Source organism: Schistocerca serialis, chromosome 6, assembly GCF_023864345.2.
Source record: "Schistocerca serialis cubense isolate TAMUIC-IGC-003099 chromosome 6, iqSchSeri2.2, whole genome shotgun sequence".
Lineage (NCBI taxonomy): Eukaryota > Metazoa > Arthropoda > Insecta > Orthoptera > Acrididae > Schistocerca > Schistocerca serialis.
This window is the reverse complement of record NC_064643.1, coordinates 609,192,367-609,206,983: the sequence shown is the minus strand read 5'-3', so window position 1 is coordinate 609,206,983 and position 14,617 is coordinate 609,192,367. Positions and strand designations below refer to the sequence as shown.

The window sequence follows — 14,617 nt, the reverse complement described above, 5'->3', positions numbered from 1 at the left end:
CCCTCTGTGTACTTTCCCTTCTTTGCTTAGAACTGGTTTTCCATCTGAGCTCTTGATATTCGTACAAGTGTGCTCTTTTCTCCAAGTCCCTTTAATTTTCCTGTAGACAGTATCTATCTTACCCTGGTGATATATGCCTCTACATCTTACATTTGTCCTCTAGCCATAGTCATCCTCCTTGCTTAGGCATTTTGCACTTCCTGTCGATCTCATTTTTGATATGTTTGTTTTCCTTTTTGCCTGCTTCATTTACTGCATTTTTATACTTTCTCCTTTCATCAATTAAATTCAATATCTCTTCTGTTACCCAAGGATTTCTACTAGCCCTTGTCTTTTTACCTGCTTTGTCCTCTGCTGCCTTCACCATTTCATCTCTCAAAGCTACCTATTCTTCTTCTATTGTATTTCTTTCACCCGTTCTTGTCAATCGTTCCCTAATGCTCTCTCTGAAACTCTCTACAATCTCTGGTTCTTTCATTTTATCCAGGTCCCATCTCCTTAAATTCCTACCCTTTTGTACTTTCTTCAGTTTTAGTCTACAGTTCATAACCAGTAAATTGTGGTCAGAGTCTACATCTGTCCCTGGAAATGTCTTACAATTTAAAACCTGGTTCCTAAGTCTCTGTCTTACCATTATATAATCTATCTGAAACCTTCTTTTGTCTCCAGGCCTCTTCCACATTCATAACCTTCCTTCTTGATTCTTAAACCAAGTGTTAACTATGATTAAGTTATGCTCTGTGCAAAATTCCACCAGGCAGTTTCCTCTTTCATTCCTTACCCCAATTCCGTATTCTCCTACTACTTTCCTTCTCTTCATTTTCCTTCTATTGAATTCCAGTCACCCATGACTATTAAAGTTTCATCTCCCCCCACTATCGGAATGATTTCTTTATGTCATCATATATTTCTTCGTCATCTTCGGAGCTAGTTGGTATATAAACTTGTACTACTGTGGTAGGCATGGGCTTCATGTCTATCTTGGCTACAATAATGTGTTCACTATGCTGTTTGTAGTAGCTTTCTCGTGCTCCTTTTTTTATTCATTATTAAACCTACTCCTGCAATATCCCTACTCGATTTTGTATTTATAACCCTGTATTCGCCTGACCAAAAATTGTTTTTCCTGCCACCGAACTTCACTAATTCCCACTGTATCTGACTTTAACCTATCCATTTCCCTTTTTAAATTTGCTAACCTACTTGCCTGATTAAGGGATCTGACATTCCATGCACCAAGCTGTAGAACTCCAGTTTTGTTTCTACTGATAACAATGTCCTCCTGAGTAGCCCCTGTCTGGAGATCTGAATGGGGGACTATTTTACCTCTGGAATATTTTACCCAAGAGGACACCATCATCATGTAACCATACAGTAAAGCTGCATGCCCTCGGGAGAAATTACAGCTGTAGTTTCCCCTTGCTTTCAGCAAATCACAGTACCAGCACAGCAAGGCTGTTTTAGTTAATGTTACAAGGCCAGATCAGTCAGTCATCCAGAATGTTGCCCCAGCAGCTACTGAAAAGGCTGCTGCCCCTCTTCAGGAACCACACATTTGTTTGGCCTCTCAACAGATACCCCTCTGTTGTGGTTGCATCTACGGTATGGCTATCTGTATAGTTGAGGCACGCAAACCTCCCCACAAATGGCAAGGTCCATGGTTCATGGGGATTGTATGTATGTGTGTGAATTTGCGTATGTTTTGTTTTGTCTGCATCTGATGAATGACTCAGTCTGGTAGCTAATAACGTCTAGCAGTCTTTTTCTTTTCAGTGCCACTCAATGCTTTCTCTATGTGATAAATAGCAATCTATATTTTTAATATTGTTGTTATTCTATCTTTAGAGTATATTTGAGATTTTCATAGCTCTTCCCACCTGAAAAAAATCACTGTTGCTGTCAGTCTTCCGCGTAGTACTGTAACCTCTCTCATAATGCCATCCAGCTTTTAATGAAATATATTACAATTGACAGAATCTTCATTCATTCTGAAGTCAAACCTGTATCAAGAGAACACATCATTGTCAACCAAGCTTGATGTCATCCAAACACACACTAATGCTTATATGTGCGTGCATGAACTGTGTCTGTAGGTGAAGAGGATTCATCGAGCTCTTGCAAATAATTGTTGTTTGAGCTTGCAGTTACATTGTAACCACCTTTAGGGATGCTTTGTATGCTGGCAGTAAAACAGATATTAATTGTGACATGATCCTAGCATATTATCTGAGGTCATAAAGCTGAAAAGATTGTGTTTAGAAAACTAACCCAATTGATTTCTTAAAATTTGGGAAGAGTAGCTACTCTTTGGGGATTAGACAATCTCAGCAACAGTATATTATCGGTAACAGTTTTGATAGGGACATTAGCTGATGGCATATACAGTGATAAAGTTATATCCAATGTAAAATACTCTCTTTGAATGAAAGACAAGTGTCAGTGTTGGTCTGCCCTTTAAAGGCAAAAGTGTTTAAATCATTGTAGAGAATAATGTATTTATTGGTTTTAGTAATTTGCTTGTAGAGAAAAGGTTGAGATTTTCACAGTGGTTAGAGTGTCAGCCTTAAACAAAAGTTGTCACTTGAGCATCCTCTAAAATATGTGTTTCAATTGCAGGATGAGGATATTGAAGGAGATTTTGATCCAGAAGAATATGACAAACGAATGAATCAGTTATTCAGTGAGGAGTATTATGCCGAAGAAGGAGATTCAGCAAAGCCAGAATTTCCAGAACTTGATGATGAACTTGAGATTGGTAACTAAAAAATATAGCACTGACAACACAATTATAGTTCATTGACACCTCTGTAGCTCATGACAACAATATTGTGGCAATACTTCAACAAAAATATTTAAGTGTATAATTCTGAGTAGTGTAAAGTGAATGGAATGAATGACAATAATCTACTGCACTGGCTCTCGTAACTTGGATTAGAATATCCTTTTACACTGTCCCTTTTGCTATTGCACAATTTCAGCTGTGTAACCATTGTCAAGTGTATGGTTTAACTCATTAAATGGGTATATTTGGGTTACAGTCAAAACTTACATTTGTCATATGTCATTATAATACAAGTGAGTGACCAGATTTTAAAATAATCGGCATGATACTAAATATTTCTTAAATAGCTGACATCACTGAGGAGCGTACAGCTGGTCATGATGTGTCATTCTACTTAGCCCAGTCATGGTGGAGCTGCTTGACACTTTAATTTATATGCATAGAAAATGAACTTACATAAGTGAATTAAAAGAAGAATGGGAAGCCGAAGGAGTGTGTGATGTATATGACATATGAAAACTGCTATTCACCATATAGCAGAGATGATGAGTCGCAGATAGGCGCAACAAAAGACTGTCACAATGACAGTGTTTTTGCTGTGCCTATCTGTGAGCCAGCATCTCCGTTATGTGATGAGTAGCAACTTTTCATAATATTTTTACATTCCATCGTGGATTTTCCGTTGTTCAACATATGACAATTGTCAGTGGTGAACTGCAAAAGACTACTACACTTTTATTGTTTTTCAACAAGTTTGTTCCTCTGCTTAAAATATCAGCCCTACATAATACACCCTTTAAGGTCCTTTAAACATCAGTATTTTGGACACACTACCGTGGCATGCCAGGGACAGGCAGTATGCGGAAATTGTGGCAAACTACCTTACCATGGTGCAGGCATGGGACTGCCTGCTGAAATCATATGGAAACATCACCCAAACAAAGGCAGAGCACTTTGTGGTGGCTTTTACCACTGTTGGTCAGGGTCCATCATTCTGCCACTACCATACAACCACGTTGAACTTCAGACCCAAAAATACTGAGTCCTGTAACTGTCCTTTCCTTTGTGGGGGGCTGGATTTGGCTTCTAATATGGCACTTGATGTGCCCAGTCAGGACTGAATCTAAGATGGCATGTGAACAAAATCAAAGAAATTCCTCCTAGAAATCACAACGTGTAAAGGGAGGCTTTTTCCCCCCACCCCCCTCCCCTCATGTACATACTCACAAATCCAGGGAAGGACTTAAATTTAGCAGTACGCCAGTGGTTCCGTAAGTGTCACCTTAATGAAGAATGCCTTTGGAGTCAATGGTCAAACACTGCGTAGCCTGTATACATGAGATAATGTATGTTTTAATTCAGTTTTTTATGGAGTTGTAAATATCACAGTAACTATAATGCAATATTCACAGACGAGTCCAAGTGAATTGACACTTTTGACTTCTTCAAGATCCATCAGTCAAACTAATTTCATTGCTGGATATTGTCGGAAGGAGAGTTATTTCTATGTCAAATGGAAAAGCTCCCAAAATAGAAGTTTCATTGCCCAGATTGCATATGATACATATACTGATTACTAGTTTCTGCAAAGTTATATTCCCATCTTCAGGTCATGAGATACATGAATTATAAAGTCCTTACATGTGCCACATTGCCATCTGATCACTGAAAACACAGAGGTAAACTGAAAGCAGACACACTCCCATGCAACATTAAGTACATTAAAGTAAGAGCCAGAACTGTATAAGCAGGGCACAGAGATGTCAGATATGAGGAGGTCCTCAAAAGACACCAAACTAAATGTTTCATTTGCAGAGATTTTGTAGTACTGCATTTTGCTGCTAGGAGCACATAGTGCAAACATTCCAGAGTCAGTAAGCCTAGTGTCGTTTTGTTGAAGAAGGTCAGGACTAGTTTTGGCAGAGTTTATGATGACAGCTGTTTTGTGTGATAGTTGTTTTTGCAATGGCTGGTTTTCATGAATAGCATATGGTGGTGAAAGTCTGCTTTTTGCTTGGAAATATTGGAACAGAAATTCTTGGAATGTTAAAAGCGGCATACAAGGGCAATGCTGTGGGGAAAACTCAAGTGTTTGAGTGGTTTTCCCATTTCAAAAATGGTGAAATGTCATTTGATGACAAACCTCATTGTGGTCAACCTCCCACAGTCCAAACACAGGAAAATGTTGAAAATATTCGTGCATTCATCAACAAAGATTGACAACGGACCGTTGAAGAAATTGTGGAGCTTTTGGGAGTGACTTGGAGTTCAGTGTAGTGAATTGTGACAGAAGATTTGGGAATGAAAAGAGTGGCTGCCAAATTCATGACATGACTGCTGACTGCTGAAAAAACAAGGTCACATGGAAGTATGGAGTGCTTTGATAGAAGAGTCCCAAAATGATTCAAACTTTTTCAAAAAATGATCGCAGGTGATGAAACTTGATGCTATGCATATAATCCTGAATCAAAGCAACAGTAAAGCCAGTAGAATATTTCAAGTGCGCTTAAAGAGAGCTCGTCGGGTGAAATCAAATGTTAAAACAATGCTGATTTGTTTTTTCGATGTTAGAAGAGTTGTCCATTCAGAGTTTGTTCCACAGAGTCAGACGGTTAACCGGGCTTTCTGATTGGAAGTTTTGAAAAGATTGTACAGCAGTGTGCAGAAAATGTGCCATGATGTGTGGCAGTCGGGTGACTGGTTTCTCCATCGTGACAATGCCCCTGCTTACAAAGACCTGCCTTCACAACAGTTCTTGACCAAAAATAGTATGGCACCTGTTCCGCACTCCTATACTCACCTGACCTTGCCCCTTGTGACTTGCTGATGTTGCTGAGGTGAAGAAAAACGCAATGGAGGTGGAGTCAAGAATCATAGAAGTCAAATTTAAACAATGTTTTGAAAAATGGAATATAAGATTAGACAAGGGTATTAGTGCAAGTGAAGAGTAGTTTGAAAGGGTCTCAGAGTTTGTGATTAAAATGTGAATAAATAAGTTAAAAATATAAAAGGTTCGGTTTCTTTTGGATGCCCTCTTGCACATCAGATAGTGCACATCCACTGCCACCAGATGTCTGTATATTGATAACTGACTTCATATGGAGCAGCATGTGTGGGATGATGAAAATCCCTGTGCGGTTGCAGAAAGAAGGCATCAACATCATTTCTCTAACAATGGCCGGGCCACTGTTCTTGGTGAAAAATCACTAGGGCAGTCACATTGCACCACAAATATTAAATAGGGTTCATTTAACTAATTCCTTGTTTACATTTTGTGCACCTTGTTGGAGAATGTGCCATGTCAGCAAAGACTACAGAAGTGTGTTGTGCACAATAGTCCACCAGCATACTACCTCTGCAGTGTGCAAGTTAATCTGATGCTAATATTTCGGAACCACTGTATTGATTGGGGAAGCTCCACACCATGACCTTCCCATTTCCTAGACTTCAATCTTCTAGACTCTTGAAGGCATTAGTCTACATCACCGCAGTCAACAATGTCCAGACACTACAGGTTCACATCTACAATGCCTGCCAGCACTTACAACAACAACGGGGTGTGTTTCAAAGAATTTGTGAGTCCCTACGGTGGAGGGCAGAGGGGTGCATTGCCAAGGACAGTCAACACATTGAGCACCTCCTATAACATATCTGCAGATGTCTTGTGTTTATTGGACCTATTTTTTGTTTTTGTGGGTACTACCAGCCCTCAAATATCCAACACCTTTTTTTAACAACACATGTACATGTTATTAATAAAACTAAAAAATGTCAAGAGTTGAACCACTGAACATTTACTATTGAAGGATATGGCTTTAGTGCATTGACAGAGTGTTGGAATGAAGCTTTGGCTCTGTCCACTGGAAGAAATTTTGAGAAAATGAAATGTCCAGATCTAGTCAAGCATACTTCATAGTGCAAGAAAAGAGAGATTGCTATTTACTGTAAAGATGATATGTTAAGTTGCAGACAGGCACAATTAAAAGACCCTTACACCTAAGCTTTCAGTAAGTGTCTTTTAATTGTGCCTGTCTGCAACTTGTCATCTTTGCAATAAGTAGCAATCTTATCTTTTCCTGCACTGTTGATATTCCTACCTGGAAATTTCCATTGTTTGATACTTTATTTTCCTGGTTCTTCCCAGTTCTAATGTTACCTTCTACTACAAAATCAAATCATCCAGCTCCAAATTCTGACATTCAGCACCTGACATGATAATTTGTTCCCACAAAAAGTGCACTGGTCAGTGGAATCCAGGAACATTTTTACGTCTGAGGCCCTTCAGACTAATTCCCTTGATCCCTCAAGCCAAAATGATAAAATAGACACAAGGTCCATTTTTGTCTACTTTCATTGTTCAGGAACCATAAATCTCAGGCAACATTGTATGTGGATTGTCATTTGAAATGGCAGAAAGTAATCTCTTTAGACAAGTACCATATCAGCCTCTCCCACAGTGATGGGTGCATATGTGCTAGTGCTACCATAGTGTTCACAATGTGGCAGTGTACATTTTTAAGCAGCATAGTATAGAACTGCCAAGAGCATTGATTCCAGTTGGAACAACAGCTGCTAAGTCAGCAAAAATTTGGACTTTGAGGAACTGCTTTTCATTCAGGAAACTCTATATGTCATGTTTCAGAACAATTTATGGTCACAGTTTATGAGAATGTACAAGCTTACTTCAGTAATAGATGGCTACTGCTCTGCTGCTCCATTTGCCTGTATGTTTGCTTGGCATGTTGCCCATGGAACATGTCTGGGATGTGATGGATCTGCAATATGTATAAATTCCCAAGAAATATATCTGGCCCCCCTTGACACCACAGAGTTTAGTCTCTTGATAGCAGCATAATGAATCTTCATACTATACTCGGTTGTCCAAGTCACAGACCATGTATAATGTGATCAGCTCTGTATTGAATTACTCTTCATCTGTACCATGTAATTTATTTCAGCCATGTGTATTTTTAAAAGTTTTTCTCAAATGTTAGTGTATATTTATATTTTTTTGTTTAACCTATTTGCAATAAATAGTATACCAGTTATGACTGGCAATCATCTTGAGCAGAGCACTGCATGCAACAATCAAACTCTTACATATGGTCTATGTGATATTACATTATGCAGAGCTGCAGTTACTTGGGTACATAGAATTCAGGCTGCAGCAGTACCATAAACTATATGTGCTGGCAAAGACTGATGTACCTAGGTGTAAAGCTTATTGAAGCTCTGTAATATATTTATTTATTTATTTTTATTCATCAGCCTTCAGTCGCCAATGATATTTCTTTTACAGCACAGTTCATTTCCGGCCCTGAGGGCTCATCTTCAGTTGCTTACCACATTATTTTGCCATTATTTTTACATGTTAGGGTTTCCACTGGTCCTTTTAAATACATTTTAGTCTGGTGGCAAAACAAATGCCATTAAAATAAACAGCTGCCAGGAATAATTTTTTTTTATTCTATTATTAGCTGTGTAGACTTGAAGTACAGATAATGTGCATTGTAAAAATGCAGAGTTTGGTCATTTAATAGTAATGTAATGTCCAAAATCAGTGTTTTCATTTTGTAAGTTTTTGTGCATGTGTAACTGTGATAACGAGTGATCTTTATGCTATGGATAGATGACTTCAAGAGATTATTGAAGCTCAGCAGTAAGATACAGGTGACAAACACTTACAAAATTACAGCAGCAACAATTGAATGGATATAAATGCACAGTGATTATAGGGATAGTGGCAATAGCAATACACGCTGTGCTGTGGAGCAGTCAGTATGTTTGGAAATGAAGAACACACTTTGTCGGTTGCGATTGCAGAGTAGACATTTTTGTCTGTTTCAACAATCTTATGCTGCCAATTTTATAGTATGTTCCATATCAGATGATGGCAGCAAAAGATGGCTTAAACTGGTCATCTTGGAACAATAAAATTGTCTCCACTGTGACCAAGGCATATGAAGTGTGTTCTTCATTTCCAAAACATGGTTTATTGAGAAAAGGGTGTCTTAACAAGAATCCACAGAAGACTCCAAGAAATTAGAAAAGGCAGAGCAATGATGCGACAGTCAATATGTTTGCCAAGAATCTTGTCTGACATTGAAAAACTGATTGATCAATGCCCACAGTGCAACATAAAGACAAAGAATTCACACAAACACTTTTCCTTTCAGAATTTTGACAGTGGTCCAGGAATTGAGTTGTTGCTGATTTATTCAAGTTGTCTGGCAAATAAAATTTGCTTATAACTGATTATAACTATCAAGAAATTGCACTGTTGCATTCTTTATCATGAGTCAGAGGTTATGAAACATTTAAAGTCTATGTTTTCACATCGTGGTACATTGAAGAAATTTGTGAGTGAGATTGGGGCTCATTTTGGAGTATTACTCACACCTGAATATTTACAGTTTGCAAAAGAAGTATCATTTTTGCGTAAAACAAGTGGTCAAAGTTTCCACAAAGCAGTGGATTAATTGAAGCTGGAATCAGAACCATTAAACAGAATCTGTTGAAGAATGATGATGGCTATCAGACTGTACAAAGCTACAGAGCAACACCACTCGACAATGGGTTTTCACTAGTGAAACTTTTAATGGAAAGATGGATATGAATGGGTGGAACAATCAATGTCACAATATTAGTCACAACCAAAAGTACCAGACATAAAGTGTCATCAGTAAAAAGAATTGAAAAAAGGTCAAATGTTTTGTGGAATCATTTCCCAAGAGTAAGAAACAAAATAGATTATAGAAATATTTAACATGTCTTTGAATGTTGTTCAAAATCATGTACTTTTTTTTTTTTATTGGGAAAGGTGAGCAAGCATAACCAATGATAAGGACAGTACTTGGTAGGGAGACAGTACTTATTGTGCCATAAATGTTATTTTTCCTGATATATGAATGGTTCCCTACAGAAACATTATTTTTGAGGCTGAAAAATTGATGGGACTTTTTTACACCTTTGGCCATAAATAATAGAAATTTGTTAAGGCCACACAGTAGCAGACTTTGCATGGTCTACGTATTTCTCCAGACAGGTATCCTCCTGTACTCTTTAAAATACTGAGATTGTAAGTAAACATTGAACTTCAGGCTCTCAATCAGCATTTCATTTCCTGTACGTGATATTGAGCAACATTCAAAGGTGCATCAAATGTTTCTCTAATCTATTTTATTTCTTAACTTTAGATAAATAATTTCACAAAATGTTTGATCCTTCCCAATGTCTTTTTATTTCAAGTTTTGTCCAGAAAACATGCGGTTTAATATACTTAAGTATTTATCAGTATTCTATTATTATTAAGAGTATATAGATCAAGAGAAAGCAGATAAGTTCCAACTTCTGTTATGATTTGATGTTTATTTTATTTTTTCAACATGAAATAAAGTAACCCACAATTTCGAATGTGATGAGAAGTGGAATCCTGGTAACTTTTTCAGCTCTTGATTTGGTTGACCTTCATGCTCACTGTTGTCACTGCCAAAGAGCAATGTGATCATAGTTTAGGAAATCATTCCATTCTAAAATGTTGCCCTGTGCCAAATGGCAGAAGGCCTTTCAAACACAATACACAACCATAGAACAGTCAATCTTTTTCATTATAAACTAAAATGAGAAAAAGAGTCCCAAGATCGAGATCTGCTCAACACCATATAGGCTTGACCATGACGAATATTCATCTGTCCAAGTAGACCACACTAGAAGCCAAAGTAAGCCCTGCTCAGTGTCAGAGACAGCTGAAGTTGCTGGATTTTATGTATCATTAATTAAAATGTTGAGAGAATCATCAAAGTGAATGAGAACTTAAAGTGGTTGCTGACCTATGTGAAGCTGATCTGAATGCATCCAACGAATCTCAACTATTCACCAAGCGCGCCATTGATGAGACCAGTGCCAACTGGAATGTTTAACTCTCAGTGTATATCGAGTGCTAACCCCAATAACGATTTCATCAGCAAGTCCACCACAGTCATTGCCATTTCAGTTGTGGTGCTTACTCAGTCCCGGCTTTCGTGCTTCCTCTGACATTTTGGAGTACATATCCATGGCAGGAAATTTATAAACTTTTCCAGCCAGTTCTGCAAGCCTCTAATGGCTCCAGGCAATGCACTGTGCGTTTGTTGGACGTATGTGAAACAACTGCTTTACACTCACCAATCTCAAATCAAACTCAGATTATAATTCTGCTGTAGACGACATCCGTTTCATCAGAAGTGAAGTTGCCTTCATGAAGTTGATGAAGCAGTTCAGTGAAGACATTACCTTGCTGTCACATACTCTGTGGGAACTCCACCAAACTGAAGAATTGGCACAGGTTAAAATTATGCTCATAAGGTTTTGGCTGCTTGAAAATCCATGAGCCAGGAAGAGATTGCAATTGAAACAGATCTCCAATGAGAACAATGTTTAAATTACTGAATTCCCATTTGGCCATTGTTTGGCTTTTCTGAGACTCCTGCTGATTGCAGCTAACATTTCTTATGGAATCGTAGAGCATTTATCAAGTATGACCCAATGATTGTCTCTGAATTTAGTGAATTCGTTCTCTGCTTGTTCACCAGCCAATGGCACAAAAGGAATTTGATGCTTCTGGTCATTTTGAAGGTTGAAAGAGCAATGGCAAGTCATTCCTTTTGTGTTCTTAGCTGTTACACCAGTTGGTGCAGTGTCAAGGATGGCATCAGCCTTGCTGTACACAGTTTGTACCAATTCACACATTTCTCTGAGGACAAAGTTTTTGCCTGTTCCAATGCCTCCAGAAGTGAATAAACATAGAGGTGTCTGAATAGTTGATGCCTACATTGATATAATGTTTGTCAAGGCGGTATAATTTTCTCTGCTCAGTTGTGAGTGTATTGTGCCTGACTTTGTCTTCTCTCTTTAAATTTTGATAAAAGACAGTATATACAGTTCCGTACAGTAAATGGCACAACTCCAGTAATAAATATAGACTTTGAAGAGAAGTCTGTAGCTAAGGTAGAATTTTCAAAATTTTTAGGTGTCTCCATTGATGAGAGGTTAAACTGGAAGCATCACATTGATGGTCTGCTGAAATGTCTGAGTTCAGCTACGTATGCTATTACTGTGCTTTACTGTATGATTACATGATGATGGCGTCCTCTTGGGTAAAATATTCCGGAGGTGAAATAGTCCCCCATTCGGATCTCCGGGCGGGGACTACTCAAGAGGATGTCGTTATCAGGAGAAAGAAAACTGGCGTTCTACGGATCGGAGCGTGGAATGTCAGATCCCTTAATCGGGCAGGTAGGTTAGAAAATTTAAAAAGGGAAATGGATAGGTTGAAGTTAGATATAGTGGGAATTAGTGGGAGGAGGAACAAGACTTCTGGTCAGGTGACTACAGGGTAATAAACACAAAATCAAATAGGGGTAATGCAGGAGTAGGTTTAATAATGAATAGGAAAATAGGAATGCGGGTAAGCTACTACAAACAGCATAGTGAACGCATTATTGTGGCCAAGATAGATACGAAGCCCATGCCTACTACAGTAGTCCAAGTTTATATGCCAACTAGCTCTGCAGATGACGAAGAAATTGAAGAAATGTATGATGAAATAAAAGAAATTATTCAGATTGTGAAGGGAGACGAAAATTTAATAGTCATGGGTGACTGGAATTCGAGTGTAGGAAAAGGGAGAGAAGGAAACATAGTAGGTGAATATGGATTGGGGGACAGAAATGAAAGAGGAAGCCACCTGGTCGAATTTTGCACAGAGCACAACATAATCATAACTAACACTTGGTTTAAGAATCATGAAAGAAGGTTGTATACATGGAAGAACCCTGGAGATACTAAAAGGTTTCAGATAGATTATATAATGGTAAGACAGAGATTTAGGAACCAGGTTTTAAATTGTAAGACATTTCCAGGGGCAGATGTGGACTCTGACCACAATCTATTGGTTATGACCTGTAGATTAAAACTGAAGAAACTGCAAAAAGGTGGGAATTTAAGGAGATGGGACCTGGATAAACTAAAAGAACCAGAGGTTGTACAGAGATTCAGGGAGAGCATAAGGGAGCAATTGACAGGAATGGGGGAAATAAATACAGTAGAAGAAGAATGGGTAGCTTTGAGGGATGAAGTAGTGAAGGCAGCAGAGGATCAAGTAGGTAAAAAGACGAGGGCTAGTAGAAATCCTTGGGTAACTGAAGAAATATTGAATTTAATTGATGAAAGGAGAAAATATAAAAATGCAGTAAGTGAAACAGGCAAAAAGGAATACAAACGTCTCAAAAATGAGATCGACAGGAAGTGCAAAATGGCTAAGCAGGGATGGCTAGAGGACAAATGTAAGGATGTAGAGGCCTATCTCACTAGGGGTAAGATAGATACCGCCTACAGGAAAATTAAAGAGACCTTTGGAGATAAGAGAACAACTTGTATGAATATCAAGAGCTCAGATGGAAATCCAGTTCTAAGCAAAGAAGGGAAAGCAGAAAGGTGGAAGGAGTATATAGAGGGTCTATACAAGGGCGATGTACTTGAGGACAATATTATGGAAATGGAAGAGGATGTAGATGAAGATGAAATGGGAGATATGATACTGCGTGAAGAGTTTGACAGAGCACTGAAAGACCTGAGTCGAAACAAGGCCCCCGGAGTAGACACTATTCCATTGGAACTACTGACGGCCTTGGGAGAGCCAGTCCTGACAAAACTCTACCATCTGGTGAGCAAGATGTATGAAACAGGCGAAATACCCTCAGACTTCAAGAAGAATATAATAATTCCAATCCCAAAGAAAGCAGGTGTTGACAGATGTGAAAATTACCGAACTATCAGCTTAATAAGTCACAGCTGCAAAATACTAACACGAATTCTTTACAGACGAATGGAAAAACTAGTAGAAGCCAACCTCGGGGAAGATCAGTTTGGATTCCGTAGAAACACTGGAACACGCGAGGCAATACTGACCTTACGACTTATCTTAGAAGAAAGATTAAGGAAAGGCAAACCTACGTTTCTAGCATTTGTAGACTTAGAGAAAGCTTTTGACAATGTTGACTGGAATACTCTCTTTCAAATTCTAAAGGTGGCAGGGGTAAAATACAGGGAGCGAAAGGCTATTTACAATTTGTACAGAAACCAGATGGCAGTTATAAGAGTCGAGGGACATGAAAGGGAAGCAGTGGTTGGGAAGGGAGTAAGACAGGGTTGTAGCCTCTCCCCGATGTTATTCAATCTGTATATTGAGCAAGCAGTAAAGGAAACAAAAGAAAAATTCGGAGTAGGTATTAAAATTCATGGAGAAGAAATAAAAACTTTGAGGTTCGCCGATGACATTGTAATTCTGTCAGAGACAGCAAAGGACTTGCAAGAGCTGTTGAATGGAATGGACAGTGTCTTGAAAGGAGGATATAAGATGAACATCAACAAAAGCAAAAGAAGGATAATGGAATGTAGTCTAATTAAGTCGGGTGATGCTGAGGGAATTAGATTAGGAAATGAGGCACTTAAAGTAGTAAAGGAGTTTTGCTATTTGGGGAGCAAAATAACTGATGATGGTCGAAGTAGAGAGGATATAAAATGTAAGCTGGCAATGGCAAGGAAAGCGTTTCTGAAGAAGAGAAATTTGTTAACATCCAGTATTGATTTAAGTGTCAGGAAGTCATTTCTGAAAGTATTCTTATGGAGTGTAGCCATGTATGGAAGTGAAACATGGACGATAAATAGTTTGGACAAGAAGAGAATAGAAGCTTTCGAAATGTGGTGCTACAGAAGAATGCTGAAGATTAGATGGGTAGATCACATAACTAATGAGGAAGTATTGAATAGGATTGGGGAGAAGAGAAGTTTGTGGCA

The 14,617-nt window shown here is 38.4% G+C and overlaps 1 protein-coding gene across 1 annotated transcript in view; it reads left to right on the top strand.

The window, feature by feature from the left end:
* Positions 1–14,617, top strand: part of LOC126484134 (protein KRI1 homolog) — a 95,099-nt gene that overhangs the window by 68,072 nt on the left and 12,410 nt on the right. The window contains exon 7 of the mRNA XM_050107514.1: positions 2,617–2,755. Within this exon, the coding sequence (XP_049963471.1) occupies positions 2,617–2,755 (139 nt within the window). The remainder of the gene's footprint in view (positions 1–2,616; positions 2,756–14,617) is intronic.